At 33.9% G+C, this 24,056-nt stretch overlaps 1 protein-coding gene across 3 annotated transcripts in view; it reads left to right on the top strand.

Moving 5' to 3' along the window:
* The window catches only part of NijC (Ninjurin C), a 71,347-nt gene that overhangs the window by 11,103 nt on the left and 36,188 nt on the right, over positions 1-24,056 (top strand). For all 3 annotated transcript variants that reach the window (XM_075372792.1, XM_075372789.1, XM_075372791.1), the window contains exon 2: positions 20,319-20,495. In XM_075372792.1, the coding sequence (XP_075228907.1) occupies positions 20,319-20,495 (177 nt within the window). The remainder of the gene's footprint in view (positions 1-20,318; positions 20,496-24,056) is intronic.

Genomic DNA, 24,056 nt, shown 5'->3' with positions numbered 1-24,056 from the left:
CAGTTATTTACAACTAGATCAGATGATTAGCGTACATAAACTTTAGAAGTTAAATTTACCCTAGTTATATTAAAATCCACTTCAACAGCCACCTGAGCTACTTGTACTGAATCGACAGTCAAGATCAAAGTGATCGATAGCTACATCCTATCGATTCAGCTCCCTTTCTCAAGATGTTTCTTTTGTATCACCGACTACTTATATATAAATTTTCTACATATATAATATAGAAATATATTAGATAGGTGCTTTTCGAGATAGGTTGGACAGATTTAGTTTGATTAATTCAGGCTTGTGTACGGAGGGTAAGGCCACTGATGGTGTGCGCCATGTGTTATATGTCTGCCCCAGGTAGGAATCTGAACGTACCAATGTAGCCTTGAAAGAATCAATTGTAGTTTTGATCTGCAGGTTAATTGGAAAACCGAAAGGGAATGGAACATAGTTGCTGGCTTCCTTAGAGTCTTAGACCTTCGAAGGATGACTGGGGGATCTGAGGCCGTTATAGATGTATAGATAGAATAGCTACCCGGTTGGCTAAAGACCGGTCTGGGTGACGCCTATCGCCAAGATAGACGTTTTGGCATCAAGCCCCGGTTATTTGACTTATGAATGGATGTGTGGAGAACTCTGTGCTGAAGCCGCAGTGTGGGAGGGTGTAGGCATTGACCTTGCTCCCGGAAGCGGAACAAAGCAGAGAGAGATAGGGTATGTTTTCACTAGAAGCTTATTAAATTTGTGAATTGTTTCTTGATTTTTAAGAATATCAGCCGTCGGAGGTCAGGATTTTGCGATCAACACTCGTTTTGGTGGTATGCGAATACTATTTTTGGTGTTTAAAGACTCAATCAAGTAATGATCTGATTGCATAGTCTAATTGAAGTTAGATATAGGAAGATATTTTGTGTGATGAAACCTTCGCTGTTAGAGGAAGGCGCGGGGATCGCGCTTCCTCGAATCGGTTAATTTGATAGTAGAGGGTTATAAGTTATGGTAGGTGGTCGTGGTCGGAAGAGGCCATACGAAGGCGATAGTAGGATGTGTAAATACATTGATGGAAATGTCTGCCGAAGCATTTACATCTGTAGCATCCTGATAGAAGCCAAACTGATGACTGTGTTGTGCTATCAAGTTTAGAGGGTCTAAATAACAACCTTCGGTAAAGCTCATCATGGCTAGGAACGGAGGGGGTGGTGTGGCGACCGCGATCGACATTGTTTCTTTCATTGTTTCTTCTAAATCCTTTTTACTCTCAGCTAGAATTACTATATCATCAGCAAATTGTAGGATCTTTATTTACAAACATCTATGATATTATTTATATTTTAAGGGTGATAATGCAACAAAATTTATTGAACATCTTCCCAGCCAAAAAATTTCACCGTCTTCAATGTAATCACTACATATTATGTCACATTGAATAATAGTAAAGACAGCCCTATTAAATGTACGGAGAAATAGTATATAAAAAAAGTCTTTAAAGGTGTGTCATTGTAAAATTTGTATTTCATTTTGAGAATGATTTTAATATTAAAAATAAAAGGTGTATTTCAAAAGTTCATGAAATCACAAGGAAAAAAATATGTGATCCTAATAGACATTTTCACGCTGAATTCAAATACATAAATAGTTTTTCTCCGTCACCCACTTCATTTTGTGATAAGTAGAAATACTTTGGAAGAAATATAAGAATTTACGTGCAGAATACTGTTTAATATACCTAAAATAAGGTAGTTATTATTTTCCTTTTACCTTTTGGCATCTGGAAATTCTCTGTTTATTCTCCAATAATGATCTGCAACCATTCTTGCATTGCACTGTATCTGGTATCTGTTTTCCATGATTGAAATTTGCTGATGGAAGCGTTCTCCGTGCTCCTTACTGACAGCGCCGAGATTGTCCGGAGAGAAATTTAGGTGTCAATCCAAAAAAAAAAATGAATTTTTAAGAACATATTATATCCCGTATGTTTGTATGATTGTAATAATTCACCTTCGATGTTAGAGGAAGGCGCAGGGATCGCGCTTCCGCGAATCGGTAAATTTGATAGTTGAGGATTGTAAGTTATGTTAAGCAGTCGTAGTCGGAAAAGGCCATACGAAGGCGATAGTAAGTTCTGTAAATACACTGATGGAGATGTTTGCCGAAGTATTTGCATCGGTGGCATCCTGACAGAGGCCAAACTGATGACTGTGATATGATATCAAGTTTAGAGGGTCTAAAAGACGACCTCCGGTAAAACTCATCAGGGCTAGGAATCGAGGGGATAGTGTGACGACCGGGATCGTTACAACACGGATCTTCCCCTACGTGGGGGTCAAGATGGTGTAATAATTCACCTACAATGTCACGGTAGTTGAGAGATTTATAATTTTCTAAAATGTTTTTTACAATATATGACTATCAGGCTGAGTTTTCTGCTTTTCTTAACAGTTCTTCAAATTGTCCATCCGTAGTCGAAGTTTCTTATTTGAGGATCCACAGAAATCCCTTCTCGGTTTTTTAGTAACAAGAGGAAATTATTTTTTCTTTCAAATGATGAAATCCGGCATCATCTTTATCCATTGCCTTAACAAAGTTCTTGAAAAAACCTAATTTTATATTGAGTTGAGGTAGAAGAATAATTTCCAAGTTAACTAGTGAGAGATATAAAATATTTTTCATACTGACCTAAGCGCTTTACAGTTTATCCATTTCTTCCTGATACAATGTTTTGTCTTATCCCTACTGATCCGTTAACACAAAATGCAAAACCATTTAGTGTAGCCGAATTATAAACTCATTAATAACTCAATAACATTTATAGTCAAACAGTACTTGTACTGAATTTTTCTAAAAGGATTTTCATATTGTCATATATTTGTTTCATGTTAGTCCATAAGTTAACGGCATAGAAGGTAATTCGTTGCCAATGTGCAAAAGGACAATCTTTAAACTAGTTTTCGTATAATCAACGAAAAGAGTCTCTATTCTGTTGAGTTATGCTCACGATGAAGTGAATTCATGAAAGCACATTAAATTATTTTCTTCAAAATATATATTTTGAAACTTTTTCTGACAATTACTTGCACAAAAAAAACCCACTTTAGTGTCAATAACGTTTTAGCCTAGTTCCCAAAAGCTTGGATTTTGTCTACAAAATCAAATCCCAAACAAGATTGTTTAATTCTTGAGTTATCATATGAGGTTCACGCGGAGAGGATTCTGTTTTTGATGTAGGATTATCTTCCTCCTCATGTCGATCTTCAGTGGTTATCTCATGTTTCAATTGATCTTCTAAAGTTAGATGTATTAGAGGATGCGGTACAGGTAAGTCTACAGTGTAAGGCAGGGGCCTTTTAGCAGACGGTAAATTCAGATACTGCCTTGTGTCATCTGATAAACATTTATATAAAAATATTAACTGTTCTATTGTCCCAAATACATCCTTTCTCACAGTGGATGGCTGCTTTCTTTCCGCTGTGGGTGGATCCGGACGGCTAGAAGAGGAATTTTGAGGTTATTATCATATTAAAAAAAAAATATAATTATTAGTTTTAAAAACTAATAATTTCATTTATCGTTTTGAACATAGTTGGAATTTTTTATAATAAATACGAAAATAATGTCCTTGAGTTAGATTATATACGAGTATGTTATATTTACCTGCTTTGAATCGACAATATTAATACAGTTGCGTGTATTTATTGAAATCAATATTGTAGTAATAATAATGCAACCGTGAAGATAGAAAAGCATTAAAACTGTTATAGAGATGTCAAGGACTGAACGCACGTAATTTGTAATTTAATATCTAAATTCAAAAAACAGATCTATTTTAATTCTATTTGAAATAAATGTTTCCAAGATTAATACGATGTTAGACAAGGTTATATCTGAAAAACGACTCTTAAAATTAACAATTCACCTGCCGAGTAGAAATATTCTATAAAATGCAATTTGTTTTCATTTTTTATGCGGAAATGAATAAATCAATTTGTTCGATTTACATAATATATCTAAGTGTTAATTATTGAATTGACATAACGGTGTGAAGAATTTTAGATGAAACAGTTGCTTTCTCTTAGAGTAATGACGGTTGTGGTATAGTAAATCTTTGGGGAGACCAGATTGAATATATTGTCACTTGTAAGTCTAAATCTCATTCGTATTTTATTTGGTTCCGAATGCTGATGTGTAACAACATATTTGTTACCGTGAAAGACCGATATCTGGCAAATGTGGATGGTCGACGTGAAATGAAATGGATTGTAATTAATTTATTGGTTTAAGATTATATAAAATATGAAAAATATAAAACTGAATAATATGACATATAAACAGCCGAAATCTCTTCATACCACACACATATACAGATCAACGCCGACTACCCCCAACTCTCGGCCGCCGCATACGCATTAACCGACCAGTCTTCCCCTCACTCACATAACCTAAGTCAAAATCACGCATTCGAACACATACGCTCACAATATCATCCAGTGGATATTATCCGATGAATGTCGGCACATACCAAGTACGTCGATGAAAGACCGAAATATTTGCTCGGACCTTAACCGGTATATGTTGACAAACACAGATAAGTTCTGGTGGAGGTCGAAACGATAACTGGAAATAAAAAATAAAAAATCACCAATTACCAACTAAGATAAATAGACTACCTGAAACCCTCGTAAAAAAAAGAAGTTTAAATTTAAGCCAAACATAACCTACGCGCTAACGTCATCTATCTAAAGTTAAATATACAAGTTATATATGTTATTCTCCAATATGGAGGCGATTATTCGAAGACATTGTATTTATAAAAAAGTTTAATCAAATTTTCAGCATTTTATAAATTGAAAGGGCCAATCAGTATATACAGAATATATTAACTGCATGGATGAACTATAACGATACAAATAAATGGTAAGTTGGTTTGCTCTTAGTCCAATTTTTTTTATAAAAATACTTTTATTCAACTTTCACCATCAGTGTTTGCTGAATGCGATGAATTTGATTAATCGTTTCCAATGTTTGAGAATAACATATATATTTTGTATATATTTTACGTTAATTAGATGAGATTAGCGAGCATAGGTTATGTTTGGCTTAAATTTAAACTTCCTTTTTTCACAAGGCTTTCTCAAAATCTATTTACCTTAGAAATTGATATCGGGTGATTTTTATTCTAATTTCTAATTATCGTTTCGACCCCCACGAGAGATTATCTGTGTTATCTGAGGTTATCTGTGTCGACATATTCCGGCGAAAGTCCGAATAAGCAAATATTTCGATCTTTCACCGACATTTGATATGTGTCGACATGGAACGGAGAATATTGACATTTTTTAATTTCGGTAACATATTCATTTCTCAGTAAATTTCAACGGAAAGTGACCACTTACTTTTATTTAATAATGAAATGATTTTTTTTAATACAGTTCGCCAACAACAGCTAAAGCTGTTTAAAATACATTCAAATGTAAGAAAAAAATAATAATTTACACGTCCGTTGATTTTTTTGTATTCAAATTGAATTAAATTAATTAAATAAACTAGTTATGTTAAAGAATTCTCATACGTCTAAATTTATTGTATTTTGAGCGATTTGTTTAAGATTTAGAAAATAAATTACCTTTATATTTTACCTGAATAAGGTGCACGACAAAAACTGATACTACTATAAAATAAGTAAATAGAAATTTTATTTTGATCGGTAAAATTTAGTTATATTCATGATCTCTAGCCGAGTCAACAGAAATTTTAACCTAGAAAAAATTTATTTCAGCAAATAAATTATTGGAATGGGTTCGAAAAAATATTTAGAATAAAGGTTTCCCTCTGCAGACATGAGCTAATAACTATTTAATTTGTTTATTAAAAAATAATAAAAAAGTTTAGTTTTTCGCCAATAACGTACTTTTTTCTACAAACGAAACTAACGGCGCTAGCGAATTTTACTATAAGAACCTAAATCACACTATAACTATCATACATAGGTAGCGTAACACGAGGGGCGCAATAAATAAACTTCCATCACTTTGTTCCTATTAGAGATATATTTTTTTTTTTTGGTCTTCAGTCATTTGACTGGTTTGATGCAGCTCTCCAAGATTCCCTATCTAGGGCTAGTCGTTTCATTTCAGTATACCCTCTACATCCTACATCCCCAACAATTTGTTTTACATACTCCAAACGTGGCCTGCCTACACAATTTTTTCCTTCTACCTGTCCTTCCAATATTAAAGCGACTATTCCAAGATGCCTTAGTATATGGCCTATAAGTCTGTCTCTTCTTTTAACTATATTTTTCCAAATGCTTCTTTCTTCATCTATTTGCCGCAATACGTCTTCATTTGTCACTTTATCCACCCATCTGATTTTTAACATTCTCCTATAGCACCACATTTCAAAAGCTTCTAACCTTTTCTTCTCAGATACTCCGATTGTCCAAGTTTCACTTCCATATAAAGCGACACTCCAAACATACACTTTCAAAAATCTTTTCCTGACATTTAAATTAATTTTTGATGTAAACAACTTATATTTCTTACTGAAGGCTCGTTTAGCTTGTTCTATTCGGCATTTTATATCGCTCCTGCTTCGTCCATCTTTAGTAATTCTACTTCCCAAATAACAAAATTCTTCTACCTCCATAATCTTTTCTCCTCCTATTTTCACATTCTCGGTCCATCTTTGTTATTTCTACTACATTTCATTACTTTTGTTTTGTTCTTGTTTATTTTCACGCGATAGTTCTTGCGTAGGACTTCATCTATGCCGTTCATTGTTTCTTCTAAATCCTTTTTATTCTCGGCTAGAATTACTATATCATCAGCAAATCGTAGCATCTTTATCTTTTCACCTTGTACTGTTACTCCGAATCTAAATTGTTCTTTAACATCATTAACTGCTAGTTCCATGTAAAGATTAAAAAGTAACGGAGATAGGGAACATCCTTGTCGGACTCCCTTTCTTATTAGGGCTCCTTTCTTATGTTCTTCAATTTTTATTGTTGCTGTTTGGTTCCTGTACATGTTAGCGATTGTTCTTCTATCTCTGTATTTGAACCCTAATTTTTTTAAAATGCTGAACATTTTATTCCAGTCTACGTTATCGAATGCCTTTTCTAGGTCTATAAACGCCACGTATGTTGGTTTGTTTTTCTTTAATCTTCCTTCTACTATTAATCTGAGGCCTAAAATTGCTTCCCTTGTCCCTATACTTTTCCTGAAACCAAATTGGTCTTCTCCTAACACTTCTTCCACTCTCCTCTCAATTCTTCTGTATAAAATTCTAGTTAAGATTTTTGATGCATAACTAGTTAAACTAATTGTTCTGTATTCTTCACATTTTTCTGCCCCTGCTTTCTTTGGTATCATTACTATAACACTTTTTTGAAGTCTGACGGAAATTCCCCTTTTTCATAAATATTACACACCAGTTTGTATAATCTATCAATCGCTTCCTCACCTGCACTGCGCAGTAATTCTACAGGTATTCCGTCTATTCCAGGAGCCTTTCTGCCATTTAAATCTTTTAATGCTCTCTTAAATTCAGATCTCAGTATTGTTTCTCCCATTTCATCCCCCTCAACTTCCTCTTCTTCCTCTATAACACCGTTTTCTAATTCATTTCCTCCGTATAACTCTTCAATATATTCCACCCAAATATCGACTTTACCTTTCGTATTATATATTGGTGTACCATCTAGAGATATTAAAAAATTCAAAAAGGTACGGATATATAAGACCCAAGGCTATAAACTAATTAAATTTTCGAAGTATTTTTAATTTCTGATCGTTCCTTTATCCGGATCTACTGTGAAAATCTGCAAGTTTTTGATAAACTGCCTATAACAATTAACAAATTGCAAAAAGTGAAAAAGTTAATATAACGTTCTGTTTTTGAGCTTATTACCTGCTCATTCCGTAAAGGATATCTGTATATTTATTTAGTTATTTATCGATATTTGAAAATTGCATTTTTTAGAAAAAGTGTGTTTTGGAACCTTGGCTAACGATCAAAACCGATCATTATTAATTCTGTTTTCTCAAATATAAAAATATTTTAATTGTTATTTGTAAAGTAAAACATGTACTTTAAGATGAAAGAGATGGTTTTCAAAAACTTTAATTTTTCAATGAGTTTTAGGAAGCAAATATTAATATACTTCGTAAATACATGAAAATGATGCTATAAACAGATTGTTATAAAAAATTAATGAAAACAGATATTTTATGCAACTTTGTAGATTTATGTAAAACCTTAGATTTGATTGATTTTTCAAAATTTTGCAAATTTTTTGCTGTTTGCGGAAAGAAAAAAACGAGGTTTTTAAAAAAATATCTAGTTTTTCGTTAATTTTTTTTTTTTACTTTTAATCTTATGAAGAAGAAAATACCATCAACGGAAAACTAAGGAAATTTTTAATAAAAAAACTTCTGAACACTTTTTTCTACGAGCAAAATTAAGAAATTATGGATTTCTTAATTTTAGTCTTACTTTATACGAGAAGGTACCCGATTTCCAAGCTTTTCTACCATAGCGCGATTTTGGTGCTTAGTGTAAAATTTCCTCAGTTTATTAACGCTTTTTATTTTTACATGCAATTAAAAATAAAGCCGCTACTGACAAAAACTAAATGTTTTCGTTAATTCATTAATAAATAAATTTAATAGTTATTCGCTCGTGTCCGCTGGGGCACACTTTTATTCTACATACTTTTCGAACCGATTGTAATAATTTCTTTGCTGTACTGAATTTTTTCGAGGTTAAGGCCTTTTTGAGTCTTAACAGCTTACATTAGGAATATAGACATCCTACTCCGTAAAAAAACGAATTACTTATACCTGGATGAATTTAGCGAAATCATGATGAAAGCAGCATTACAGGATATACAATTATTTGTAAGATTAAAGAAAAATATAAATAAGCCATCTCTTTGGTGGAATGGTAGCTTCTCGGCTTTTCATCCGGAAATCCCGGGTTCGAATCCCGGTCAGTTATGGCATTTTTCATATTCCACTCACAAGCTTCTTGCTTATATGACGATATCATCAAGAGAAAAAAAAATATATGTGATTAAAGTTCATATTAATTATTTAAAGTACAAACGCATGAAAAAATATTAAGTTAAATATATAAATGCAATAAATATTAAAAAATAACTATAATAATTCACAATTAAGAAGGCTTTAATGAAAAATATTTGAACAAAATTTATACTCGTATACGTTAAATGGGATGTAAAAATTCAAGGATTTTTATTTAAATTTTTTAGTTAGTAATTATTTAAAAATTCAACATATATTGTTTCGTTAAAAGAAAATATTTTAATTGTATTTTAAATAAATTAGTTGGAGCACTTTTTAAATAATTTATTAACAAGGGAAAGCATAATAAGACAGTTTCACGTAAGAAAAAGTGCTGAACTGAGTTTTACGAAAATAGTTCTGTTGTCTAGTTTAGTAGAAATGGATATTGTTATTTTTATTTTCCCGTCTAGATACCACTATAGCAGAGTTATAGCTCTACTAGGGAAAGTATTGTAATCGATCAAATTTAAGCATATGCGGTTTCCACCGGATCTTGACGTTTTGACACCTAAGAAATCCAAAAAAACAGATGGAAATTTTCCGGATGTTAATGTTCCTACGTACGTGTCTTCAGTGTTGGCCTCTAAATGACATATATTAAGAAATACTGGACCGATTTTAATCAAAATTAATCAGATGTGTATAGGATATTGATGACACTAAATTTTCAACTTAAAAGGTCTAGGGATGAAACCGTAGAGCAAGGTCACCCTCAATATGTCGAAATTTCGCCCGAGTGCTCTCCAAACGTATCCAAACATCAACAAAATTTAAACCAATATTTGTTTCGGTTCTGCCTGATAGCTGATAGGCTGTGCGTCTGCGAGGAGGTTCAGTCGAACGAACACATGATATTCAACTGCCCAGCTCTTGGAGGGGGTCAAACCTCAGACCACCCTGGAGGTTTGAGGTCAAGGGGAAAATTGGCCACTCACAAGCGGCGAGTCAGTGTGGCGAGAGTCGCATTGTCGGATCGTGTGGGAGTTCCTTGATGTAGTTGCTTTGTTCAACCGACATCAGTAGTTTATCTAAGGGAAAAGACTTCTACCATGGCGCTGTAGGAAGCTGACCGAGAGATATGGCTGGCTACAGCCAGATTAAGACTCCAAGCGCTTTAATTGTGGATAGGTACTTGCTGGCATTCAGCGGCCTAGATGTGGCAGCGAATTGCTGTCTTTGACGAGATAAATTTAATTATTTATAGTCATATATATATTAGTAGTTAACGGGGTGCGTCTACACATTTTATTGATATATGACAAATGGGCGGTGAGACATGCAAGCAAGTGGTGTATGGCACCACGTTTATTCCGCTCATGCTTTTAGGTTAGTTCTAGGAGCTATTTAGAACACTATTCGCTAAACTGTTTCGAGGCTCAGTAGCCGTTTGCGGCACAGACATTCGGTCTTATGCTTTAGGGCGACCGAATAGGGTGGTGGCGGAAGAAATACCATGCAAACCAATTATCAAAGGTCTCGACCCACGCCGGGACCGCGTATAAAATAATTGTCATTGCAACTGACAAAATCAGTTTCCTTTTCGATGAACATGGACCCCTGTGACTGATCATCAGTCTGCTCAACTTACCAATCATAGCGTCGGCTCGCTGCGTTAACCCTGTTCAAGTGCTCCGTATATAGCCTTTTTCCCCCCTACTCCCCTGGGCCGGACATACAATTAAGTAAAGCTCAGCCCAGGGAGGCGTCCTTTAACTCTAAGGGGGCCTCCCCACCTACCAGTAATACGTCCGGCATGGCAGATCAGCCCCCGGATTATTATTTTTATTTGTGCCTCTTGCCTCTAATCACAGGGGAGAGGAGAGCCAGGCTTGATTATGTCGCCCCCGAATCCCCACCCTGTGGCCAGGACTCGGTCTTTTGTTTTATTTTATTTTTTAATTCCCCAGAAGTCCCCAGCCGTTCATTGGAACTGTCACACCTCGCATTCCGACCCTCACGACTGGGACTGTCCGCTTTTCCCTAATCTAGCACTAACAACCACGTCTGTGAGCCTCTTCGTCCTTTGTGCACAGAACTAAAGCCGGAATTTTGTCAAATGCCCTCCAATTATTTACAGATAATAAGATATGTGACACCAGTTCAGGTGGTCTTAGTCCCTTTATACCAACCTGTTTTCGCAACTCTTCCCACTCGTTACATTCAAAGATGGTATGTTCTATCGTATCATCCCTGCTGCAATATATACAACAGGGAGAATCGCGCCTGCCTACTCTATGCAAATAATATTTAAAGGCACCTGTAAACATCTGAGATAGTTGATAATTCACCTCACCAGAGCCACGTTTGATCCGCGCCTCTAGATCTGATTTGAGACATTTATTCCACAACGATCTGTCACCCGTTGCCCATCTTTCACTCCAAATATTGATCTTTCTACGTTCCGCGTCTGATCTATTCATGTCTCCGTACCTATTATTTCTTTCCTCAATCTGTAAATCTAACGGAGGAACTGCAGCCAGCACGTATGCTGACTCGTAACAGACAGTCCTGTAACCTACAATTATACTCAACAGCGTGCGCAAGTGGACACTCTGTATTTTACTTAGGTTGCGTTTCATTTCACGGCAGAGCTCCAAATCGGGGAGATATACAACATCGCAGACGTTACCGCCGACATTATTAGTCTTCGTTTAGAAGCGTGAGCAGCTCTGCATGCGACGTCATCAGTATTTTAAGGGCCTTACTGGTCCTGTCTGCCGTGTCACAGCATTAACCACATGCTGGCTAAATTTGCGTGTTCTATCAATCTTTACCCCTAGGTATTTTATACTTGCTTTGTTCTGGAGCGGGTGGTCTCCCCCTCTAGATCAATGCGACCTAACTTTCTTCTGCCGGTTAACGTTGTGAACTCGTATTTATTCGGTGACAGTTCTAGTCCGTGCTCATTCAGCCAACTTATACTAACTAAACCTGCGTTGCCACCCATCTTCAAGTCACCCTCCGTCTTACTGCTGACCAAGACGGCCGAATCGTCAGCATAGGCCACTATGCTGATCGTTTATCTGGAGGAGCGTTGTACGGTGATCGCTGGCTGTCTCACCTTCTAGGACCTTCCAGTTACAGTGATTATAGTGCCACCTGTTGTCCAATATTGTCAGGTTCAATACGGATGAATGGCCCCTTGCTTCGAAGGTCGGCGTTGAGTCGTTTAAGCAGTACAGCTCAGGTTGTCAGGTCCGCAACTATCTCACCTCGCCGATTTCTATATGAGCTGCCTGCCGTAACCGCCTTGCAGTTTATATCACCTGTTACTATGATATTTTTTCGTGTTCTATTGATTACATCTTGTAAACGTCCTATGTATCTCTCAAACGTACACATAACAGTTTGGGCTAATATACGTCCCTATTACGACGGCTTCCGCCAACTCCACAGCTATTATCCCTTGTCCTCGATGGGGCAGTTATCAGATGGGGCATTGTGTATGGCTACATCCTCCGAATCGTCCGTACGCCAGTCATTTCTTGCCACGACGTAAATATTCGGCTCAGTTGTTACTAATATAGCCGACTTAGAAAATATTCACTCAACTAATCTACAGGTTAAGCATTGTCTTATATGGAGAAATAACACTGTCACTAAAAAACTAAAAACAATACAATCCGTCATCCGAAAAAACCTCGAAACTTTAAAGATTTATCCGGTAGCCTTATGCCAAGAATTCCTCAGTATGTATCCGTTAAAATTCACCAAAAAACCAATCCAAAAAGCTAATAAACGCAGAGCTAGATACAACAGGACCTCTCAATACGAGCTTCCACCCTCGACTCTTCTTATATAGCCTTATGGTTTGCAACCACACGCCTAGATATCTACACGTGAGGATTATCATATCACCTACTCTGACTTGTATTGGAAGAAATGATATCTTCTTTTTTTTTGTTTATTTAACCTCCGAGATCATCTTTAGATATTACTTCAGAGGATGAGATGAATGATTTGTAACCTGTGTGAAAACGCCATGCCTGACCGGGATTCGAACCCGGGACCTCCGGATGAAAGGCCGAGACAATACCACTCGCGCCACGGAGGTCGGCAGAGGCAAATGATATCTGCGAGATTCTTACCGTACGGTTTACACTTTTATTGTAATTTTTTTTTATATTACTGCGTTTTGTTATATTATTCTTTTATTTTTTTTTTAATGAATTACTAATTCCTATCTTGTGGATTTATTATTAAAATTTATTGCCTTAGAATAAACAAATTGAATTTCACAGCCAATTTCTATTTTCTTGATAGTCATATCATTCACTTCATATTACATTTTCCCTTTTTTAATAAAACTAGTACCTTTACAAATCGAAAATCCGTGATGTAATACTGCACTTATTTACAAGTGTAACCTTCGATTTTTATCGTTATATTCGATTTTAGCAATCGAATTTATTTCTGTTTTATTTATTCCTTTTTTAATAAAACTAGTTAGTATAATCTCTTGTAAACTAATACTTTTATTATTTTTTTTAAAGAAGTGATGGGAATTAAAAAAAAATGTTTCATCTTCAGCACTTTCATTTACACAACATCACTTACTATTAAAACAATGTATAGTATATTTTCTTTTAAAATTTATTATTTAAAGTACATTATCAAGTTTTTGTACGTTACCTAGTACTGTCAAGTACTGCTATCTAGCGGCGCGATTCGTTAAAGTATATTAAAAAAATGAATAAAATGACATATTCGAGTCCTCGAACAAAATTCGAGGTATTTTTTGAAAGTTTTCTTTACTACTAATCTAACAGAACTGAAATATAATATTTTCACGCTTTTTCCCATTTTTATTTCAGTGTTAGGTTAGGTCATGTTTAGAACCAGGTTGGTCAAGTGGTGAACACCTCTTCGAAAATCAGCTGATTTGGAAGTCGAGCGTTTCAGCGTTCAAGTCCAAGTAAAGACTTTTATACGGATTTGAATACTAGATCGTGAATACATGTGCTCTTTGGTGGTTCGGTTTCAATTAACCACACATCTCAGAAATGGTCGACCTGAGACTGTACAAGACTACACTTCATTTACACTCATACATATCATCCTCTGAAATAATACCTGACGGTAATTCCCGGAGGCTAAAAAGGAAAAAGGGAGAACTGTGAACGTAGTTCGTTGACTTCGTCGCCTCTTACCTTTCTTTCTTTTTCCTATTTAGCCTCCGGTAATTACCGTTCAGATAATACTTCAGAGGATGAATAAGGATGATATGTATGAGTGTAAATGAAATCGCCTCTTACTAACAAACTCCGTGATAAATATATTATTTTTTCGATGTTCATTTGTTTTCGGCGTTTGACCTGGAAGCGTCAAGTGAGGATGGAGAAGAAACAGCTAAACGCAAGGTTCAAGGAACTTCATTGGCTGCTACGGAGGAACTCAGGCCTAACGTTACCCAACAAGATCTTAATTTACAAGGCTATCCTGCGCCCAATCTGGACGTACGGTTTAGAATTGTGGGGAACGGCTAGTACTAGTATGGAAATTATACGACAATTTCAGAACAAAGTAGCGAGGGTAATTGCCGAAGCTCCGTGGTTCACGCGGAATGATGAGATTCAGGATTATCTGGAGATCCCATCAGTTGTTGAGATTGCACAACACCCCAATGTCAAATACCTGCAGAGGCTTGAGAATCATGTAAACCACTTTGCAATTAATCTACTCGATAATAGCAGAGACGTCCGACGGTTGAAACATTTACTCGACTTAGGGTCTGCGTAACAGTTTGGAATCTAACACCGTCAAGTTTAGTGGTGTCGTATCTAATTTCTTGTTACTTCTCTTTCTTTTTCTTTTTTATATGTTATTAATGTTAATTTTGTGGACTTTGTGGTGCTGAAATTAATGGTCTGTGATTTATGACTGAGCTTGAAATTTCATATTTGACTTTTAAGTTTGCTTGCAACTATTTATTTGTATTATTTATTTTGGGGGTTCCTTAAGGATCTTCTTATCACGTGCTTTTGTCAGGAAACTTACTTATGGCTCCGCAGGAGAGTTGATTGTAATTATAATTATTGAGCAATAATTTGCTTTCGGTTGAATAAATCGTAATGCTTATTGCATATTAATAATGCCGAAGGAGGGCCTGAATAAACAGAGTATATTATGTGAAGTATGTTTTATTGTAATTATTATAATTGTTGGCTTTCATGTCAGATGATTTTGAAATGTATATCAAAGGATAATTAATTAGGAGATTCGAAGAATAAACTGTTCATACTGATATTATTATCTTCAATGTAATGAATTATTTATGCATAATGGAAACTCATCAACTTCTAACATCTAGTTTTGTTGATTTTCAGGCGTATCGATTTATAACGTTGCTATTGTAATAGTGTGATTAGTGACAAGGTTGATAGATTTTCAAGGTTATATATCCAATGTCAATTTTAGCTATTCCTTTGTTTTAGTATTAAAAACAAAACAAAAAACAGAGATTATAAATAACGACGCGGTTGATTATTATTTTTTAATTAATTAATTAATTAATTAAACGAAACAACTACTAATATTAATTTAGATTTCAATGTTTTTTTTTTGTTTTGTTAAGTGTTATTCTCTGAAACAAAGATTCTCTTACAAGGAAAGGAATAATAATATCCTGTGATAATATTGTAATTCGTTTAAAAATTAGTGTTTCTCGTATAACGAGGTTGTTTACTTATACTTGCAAAAACACTGGTAACAACTCTTACAAACACGTAGTATTTTCGAGAAATATTCTCATCATCAGTGTAAATCTTTAAAAAACAAACATTAATTTAAAAAATAAGTTATTACGTAAATATTTTAAATATCAACCCTGATAGTAAGAGAATAACTCCATCTACTATTAGAATAGGAGCATTAGATACAAAATATAGAGGCAAAATGTACTTGTCGATCAGACTAGTTGGCAAAGGTCCCTAATCACGTCTCAATTAACATACTAAAAGTCGAGAGCATCACTACCATTCCGAAATTTGTTTATAAAACAATAAAATCTAAGAACCATTTTTTAAAAAACTATTTCGGCTGTAGGTCCTTCAATATTGATTTTACAGAAAAAAAAACACGCTTGTTAAAAATATAGAGCGGAAAATTCTACACAAAAATGTCTACGGACACATTCCGATCAGATAAAAAATAAACGAGTTAGCGCAATAAACAGTAACGCTCTATATACTGTGGAGAGATATGAGCTAGCCACAGGCACCGTTTCAACCTGTGCACGCGATAAACAAATACCTATAACTTTTGATGTACGATAAATAATGCAAAAAATCAAAATGTCACCGATAAATCATATTTAAAAAAATAACTTTTGCTAAATCTAAAGCAACGTGCTACACTTAGGAATAACATATTATAGTATAATGTTGTCAGGTCGAAGTATTCTCAAATTTATTTATGAAAGACCTGCAAATTAAAACCAAATGAAAAAATTCGAAAAACAACTATGCGAAAATATTTTAACGGTACTTAACGTACCGCGTAATAGGTTTTGTAGCAAAATATGTTGCAGTTTTATAAATATTCGTAATTTTAAAAACATTATATTTCAAAAAACATATTTTGGGACGACTTTAACTAAGTACAAAAAACTAATCGTAATTTATTAAAATTTTTCGAAATGAAATATTAAATAATAACATTAGTTAGGGAAAAGTATTTACATTTAGATGTAATCAGTTTTGCGTAAATTTTATTTTTTTTATGTAATATTACAAATATTACAATATTACAGGAATACCTGTAGAATTACTGCGCAGTGCAGGTGAGGAAGCGATTGATAGATTATACAAACTGGTGTGTAATATTTATGAAAAAGGGGAATTTCCATCAGACTTCAAAAAAAGTGTTATAGTCATGATACCATAGAAAGCAGGGGCAGATAAATGTGAAGAATACAGAACAATTAGCTTAACTAGCCGTGCATCAAAAATCTTAACTAGAATTCTATACAGAAGAATTGAGAGGAGAGTGGAAGAAGTGTTAGGAGAAGACCAATTTGGTTTCAGGAAAAGTATAGGGACAAGGGAAGCAATTTTAGGCCTCAGATTAATAGTAGAAGGAAGATTAAAGAAAAACAAACCAACATACTTGGCGTTTATAGACCTAGAAAAGGCATTCGATAACGTAGACTGGAATAAAATGTTCAGCATTTTAAAAAAAATTAGGGTTCAAATACAGAGATAGAAGAACAATTGCTAACATGTACAGGAACCGCAACAGTAATAATTGAAGAACATAAGAAAGAAGCCGTAATAAGAAAGGGAGTCCGACAAGGATGTTCCCTATCTCCGTTACTTTTTAATCTTTACATGGAACTAGCTGTTAATGATGTTAAAGAACAATTTAGATTCGGAGTAACAGTACAAGGTGAAAAGATAAAGATGCTACGATTTGCTGATGATATAGTAATTCTAGCCGAGAGTAAAAAGGATTTAGAAGAAACAATGAACGGCATAGATGAAGTCCTACGCAAGAACTATCGCATGAAAATAAACAAGAACAAAACAAAAGTAATGAAATGTAGTAGAAATAACAAAGATGGACCGCTGAATGTGAAAAGAGGAGGAGAAAAGATTATGGAGGTAGAAGAATTTTATTATTTGGGAAGTAGAATTACTAAAGGTGGACGAAGCAGGAGGAATATAAAATGCCGAATAGCACAAGCGAAACGAGCCTTCAGTAAGAAATATAATTTGTTTACATCAAAAATTAATTTAAATGTCAGGAAAAGATTTTCGAAAGTATATGTTTGGAATGTCGCTTTATATGGAAGTGAAACTTGGACGATCGGAGTATCTGAGAAGAAAAGATTAGAAGCTTTTGAAATGCGGTGCTATAGGAGAATGTTAAAAATCAGACGGGTGGATAAAGTGACAAATGAAGAGGTATTGCGGCAAATAGATGAAGAAAGAAGCATTTGGAAAAATATAGTTAAAAGAAGAGACAGATTTATAGGCCACATACTAAGGCATCCTGGAATAGTCGCTTTAATATTGGAAGGACAGGTAGAAGGAAAAAATTGTATAGGGTGGCCACGTTTGGAATATGTAAAACAAATTGTTATGGATGTAGGATGTAGAGGGTATACTGAAATGAAACGACTAGCACTAGATAGGGAATCTTGGAGAGCTGCATCAAACCACTCAAATGATTGAAGACAAAAAAAAAAATTTGTAAAATGCGTCAGTGCGTACCAAGAAGTGAAAATAGCGATATAAATAAATGTTGTGTAAAGTAAACAAAAACAAATTTTAAACTTGGTAAAGACATCCAGAAATACGCACTTTATTGAGTGTTAACCTTTGATTTCATTATTTTTTTTAAATTTCAAAAATATTAATTAAGATAAAAAACAAGTTTTTTGTTTTTTTATGTAACCATTAATTTTCAAGTTTATTTATGATTTTATGAAAATGTTACTACAAGTTTTTTTATGTAAAATTTTCCGTTCTTCATCATTTGTTTCACAAATTGTTCGATAAATTCAATATTTAACTAGTTACAACTGGAAAACGGGACTGCGACACGTTTACATCGATATAGAGTAGGCGATTTTGTTAGATCCACCCGGATATCTCAAAATATTTTTAGTAAATTTTTACTGGTAAGACTGTTGACTTTTAGTATGTTAATTGAGGCATGCTTAGGGACCTTTACCGCCTGGTCTGATCTACAGGAAAGTTTTACCCCTTTATTCATATTTTGAATTTAATGCTCCTTTCTACTCTACATGATAAAAAGGAAGGAATCTTCCTTTATTGAAGACACAAATCGAAATCATTACATTTTATTAATTGTTCTTCCCATTTTTAGAACTGTATGTAGTCGTTTATGTGTATATATATATATATATATATATATATACTCGTGTATGCGTGTTTGTAACTTTAAATCGTGTTTAGCGTAAACAGTTTTTATGAAATCACTAGCCGGCAATGCTTCGCTATTGCTATATATATATATATATATATATATATATATATATATATATAGAGAGAGAGAGAGAGAGAGAGAGAGAGAGTTTAAATGAACACAATTGAAAATTTGATAAAAAATTATAAAACTGAACTTCACAAATTTTACCTTTCACTTATTCTCCTTCCCCTTTTCCCTTTCCAACATTTCCCTTTCACCCTTCTCCCTTACCCCTCTCCCAGTTTCCTTTTTATACTTTCCCGTTTTCCCCTTTTCTCTTTCCACCTTTCCACCTTTTCCCCGTTTTCCATTTTCCCCTTTTGCCCGCGCGTAAATCGGTCCATTAGTTTTTTGGTCTTTAGCGGACACACATACAAACATGCCTTTTATATATATATATATATATATATATATATATATATAGAATAAAAAAGCCTGTTTGTATATTTGTTTGTTTCGTAAATATCTCGACACCGGCCTCACCTAGCGGGTATAGTTTTTGCAAAAATATTTCTTTTCACGTAACTAATATTCATATTCTGAATATGAACCAAATCGGTCCATAAATATAACTTTTCTAAATATCTCGAACCCAGCGCCATCTAGCGGGTCAATTTTTTGCAGAGATAATTCTTTCCATGTAATAAGTAACATGTATTCTGAATATGAGGCAAATCGGACCGTAAATACAATTTTTCGAAATATATCTACGCCAGCGCCACCTTTCTTTTTTTCTTTTTTTCCTGTTTAGCCTCCGGTAACTACCGTTTTTTAGATAATTCTTCAGAGGATGAATGAGGATGATATGTATGAGTGTAAATGAAGTGTAGTCTTGTACATTCTCAGTTCGACCGTTCCTGAGATGTGTGGTTAATTGAAACCCAACCACCAAAGAACACCGGTATCCACGATCTAGTATTCAAATCCGTGTAAAAATAACTGGCTTTACTAGGACTTGAACGCTGTAACTCTCGGCTTCCAAATCAGCTGATTTGGGAAGACGCGTTAACCACTAGACCAACCCGGTGGGTTACGCCAGCGCCACCTAGCGGGTCCAAACTAATTCAGAAACCTTCCCGGCATGCGTCCAACTATTCCTCAAAGTTTCATCGCTATCGGATGAACGGTTTAGGAAGGCATAACAGACAGACAAACATTCATTTTTATGTATATAGAAAGGACATTTTTCTTCTTCTACTTGTGTAATTCGCGATTTAAAAAATTTAATTAAGTAAAATTTTAGTTTTTAATAAAAAAAATAACTCGAAAGATGATATTTTAATTCATTTGCTAAAATTTATATTTCAGGAGAAACCACTTGATGCCAACCGATATGCAACTAAAAAAACAATCGCTCAGGGTATGCTGGATATAGCATTGTTAACAGCAAATGCCAGTCAATTAAAATATATACTCCAGGTTGGACATAAGCATGAATTTTATACCCTTATGCTTGGACTTATTACGACTTCAATTATACTACAGGTAATTTAAAAAAAAAATTATATGTAATTTTATTTTAATGTATCAGACGGTTGTGTGTATGTGTACGCGTGCGTGTTCACGAACACAAACGCACGCACGTGCACGCGCGCGCACACACTATATTCATTTCACTACGGTGATTTAAGAAAATAATTTGAGTATACATTACAAGCTGAACTAAAAATCCATACAGCACAGTGATAGTAAAGAGAGAGATAAGAAAAAGGCTCAAATTCAAAGAGTGATGCTTTTGACAGTTTCCGAAACTAAAAGCATATTGTGGTCACTGGATAAATATTTAACCATTAAAACTCAAGCAGTTTATTATTATCATTACTAAATACACATAATACATACATTTAACGATGTGTGACTTCAAGTCAGCTATAAGCTGTACGTGCATATCTTCTATGTATATTTATATGTACATCAAAGAAGTATTCAGAGGGAACCAAAAATGGCCTCCGACTGTAAGATAGGGTATAATTTTTGTTTCTACATGATATGTGCCATAATTTAATGACATTTAAAAAGCGTAGTAAGAACTTATTTTGCACATCAAATGTAGGTGAAAAAGTTACTAATTTTTTTATAACAAAAACCAAGTAACCTTGTTTTTAAAAATTATTTTATACAACCACCTTCTTTATCTATAAAAACTTGTTTATTATTTATTCATTTTTATAATTTATTTTTTATTTTAAAAAGAAGCAACAGAAAATTTTTAAATCAGTTATAAACAATAACTGAAAATATAAAAGTAAATTATTTTTATTTATTTACACTGTATTTAATTAAATTAATTATAATCTTTTAATTAAGTGTGAAAATAATCTATATTTATTTTAACAGATTATTCGAATATTGCCCTCATTAATGATCAGTTAGTTCAGTACCAATTACTTATTTAACTTATTAACAGTGTATAAATAATTTTAACAGTTAGTACTGAAATAGATGCAAGTATACAGTATGTGTAAATATATAAATATCAAACGAATTACAATCGATATGTCATAAGAAAATATCTCATGGAAACAGTTAGGAAAATAGGTCAACACTTTTGTAATTTTTTTTTGCTTTCTCCTACACAAATTTTCATTTTTTTATGGCTTGAAAATTCTTAACTTCTTACAAATCATGAAACAGGTCTTTTGGTATCGGTGCCAAATTAATATCTCCTTTTTTTAATTTTTTTTAATGCTTTGCTTGTAATTTTAAAATGTTAAATAAACTATTGTAGAATTTTACAATTACATATTATAATTATTATTTTTTTTGTTAGAAATGCAAAAATAAATAAAAAAGTAATTATTTAATTTTAACGATATATATTTATATATACCGGCCCGTCTAACCAGAACCTGAACCCTCGGGGCTCAAGTCAGTCCACACAAATCCTGGAGTCAATCAGGGGCTCCTAGAGACATTCATTTTACCCCAAGGCCAAACAGCTCGCTTCGCTTGCCATTCCCAATCTGCCAGAGTACCTGACGCCCTGTACATCCGCAGACCTTGCTTAGGTCACCATTCCCATCTACTCAGGGGACTCCACCCCGCTAGACTCCCGCATTGTGATCCTCATGGTGTGGGAATCACACTGATTAATAATTATTTATCAATATTCATGCTTTGGGAGTCCGACAAGAATGTTCCCTATCTCCGTTACTTTTTAATCTTTACATGGAACTAGCAGTTATTGATGTTAAAGAACAATTTAGATTCGGAATAACAGTTCAAGGTGAAAAGATAAAGATGCTACGATTTGCTGATGATATAGTAATTCTAGCCGAGAGTAAAAAGGATTTAGAAGAAACAATGAACGGCATAGATGAAGTCCTACGCAAGAACTATCGCGTGAAAATAAACAACAAAACAAAAGTAATGAAATGTAGTAGAAATAATAAAGATGTACCACTGAATGTAAAAATAGGAGGAGAAAAGATTATGGAGGTAGAAGAATTTTGTTATTTGGGAAGTAGAATTACTAAAGATGGACGAAGCAGGAGCGATATAAAATGCCGAATAGCACAAGCGAAACGAGCCTTCAGTAAGAAATATAATTTGTTTACATCAAAAATTAATTTAAATGTCAGGAAAAGATTTTTGAAAGTGTATGTTTGGAGTGTCGCTTTATATGGAAGTGAAACTTGGACGATCGGAGCATCTGAGAAGAAAAGATTAGAAGCTTTTGAAATGCGGTGCTATAGGAGAATGTTAAAAATCAGACGGGTGGATAAAGTGACAAATGAAGAGGTATTGCGGCAAATAGATGAAGAAAGAAGCATTTGGAAAAATATAGTTAAAAGAAGAGACAGACTTATAAGCCACATACTAAGGCATCCTGGAATAGTCGCTTTAATATTGGAAGGACAGGTAGAAGGTAAAAATTGTGTAGGCAGGCCACGTTTGGAATATGTAAAACAAATTGTTAGGGATGTAGGATGTAGAGGGTATACTGAAATGAAACGACTAGCACTAGATAGGGAATCTTGGAGAGCTGCATCAAACCAGTCAAATGATTGAAGACAAAAAAAAATTCATGCTTTATAGAAACCTAAAAAGAAACTAAGTTACAATAGTAACTATGGTAACACTCACCTTTAACGACGAAAAATCATAACTAATGACTGCCGTGGAGACAGAAATATAATAATGAATTATAATCTATTTTTTCCTTAATAAATATCTTTAATTCACAACTTCACCCTCCTTGGGGGCGAAGAAATATTAAATATTTTTAATATTTTAACCTTCAAGGAAGGCCTCGATCTGCGGCTTAAAACCCCTTCCATGGTGTAATACAAATGTAAGCTGAAAATTTGAAAGCAGTCGATCGATTGGTTCTTAGAAATTTTTCCAGATGAAGTATACCTAACACTTCTCAGTTAATCCACGAAACATGAATAAAAATTTGGTTGCGATTGGTGGAGTATTTTTTTTGTTTATCTCGAACAGACAAAAACCCTCTTCCTCTTTACATAATAGTATAGATATATATTATATTTGTGCGATGTTTAACTTTCTATAATTAAAATAACAATTTGATCATTTTAATTTCTAGTACAGATTTAAAATATATACACGCGTAATAAAAAAGAAACTATTTTTAATCTTAGAAAACAATGATTTTTTATTTTATTACAATTTCAGTAATAGGTTAAATTTTTTTGAAAAATAACAAAATAAAACTGATATGTATGTAATTTGTCATTATAATGAACTAATAAAAATAACTAATATGTTTACGATACCTTTCTTTGCTACTTCGTTTCTTGTTCAGCAGGATTTAAAATTTCTGTTTTTTATATTATTATACCTTGAACTATTCCCGTACTGAGTGGAGTATATATATATATACACAATACAAAGAAGACGTATATAATTTACATAATTTTAGTCTTTCCTATAGCTATGACGTATAGAAATTATCTGAGATAAAAGATACATTAGACAGGAATGCTTTTCCTGAAAATAATGATGCTCGTTATAAATCCATCCCCTATGTTAAACAGGGTTAAAGTGTAACTTATAGAATTGAACATCTGTTTCAATCATTTA

This window comes from Lycorma delicatula, chromosome 8 (assembly GCF_047948215.1).
Source record: "Lycorma delicatula isolate Av1 chromosome 8, ASM4794821v1, whole genome shotgun sequence".
Taxonomy (NCBI): domain Eukaryota; kingdom Metazoa; phylum Arthropoda; class Insecta; order Hemiptera; family Fulgoridae; genus Lycorma; species Lycorma delicatula.
The sequence above is the reverse complement of the archived record's forward strand: the minus strand, read 5'-3'. Positions and strand labels throughout refer to the sequence as shown.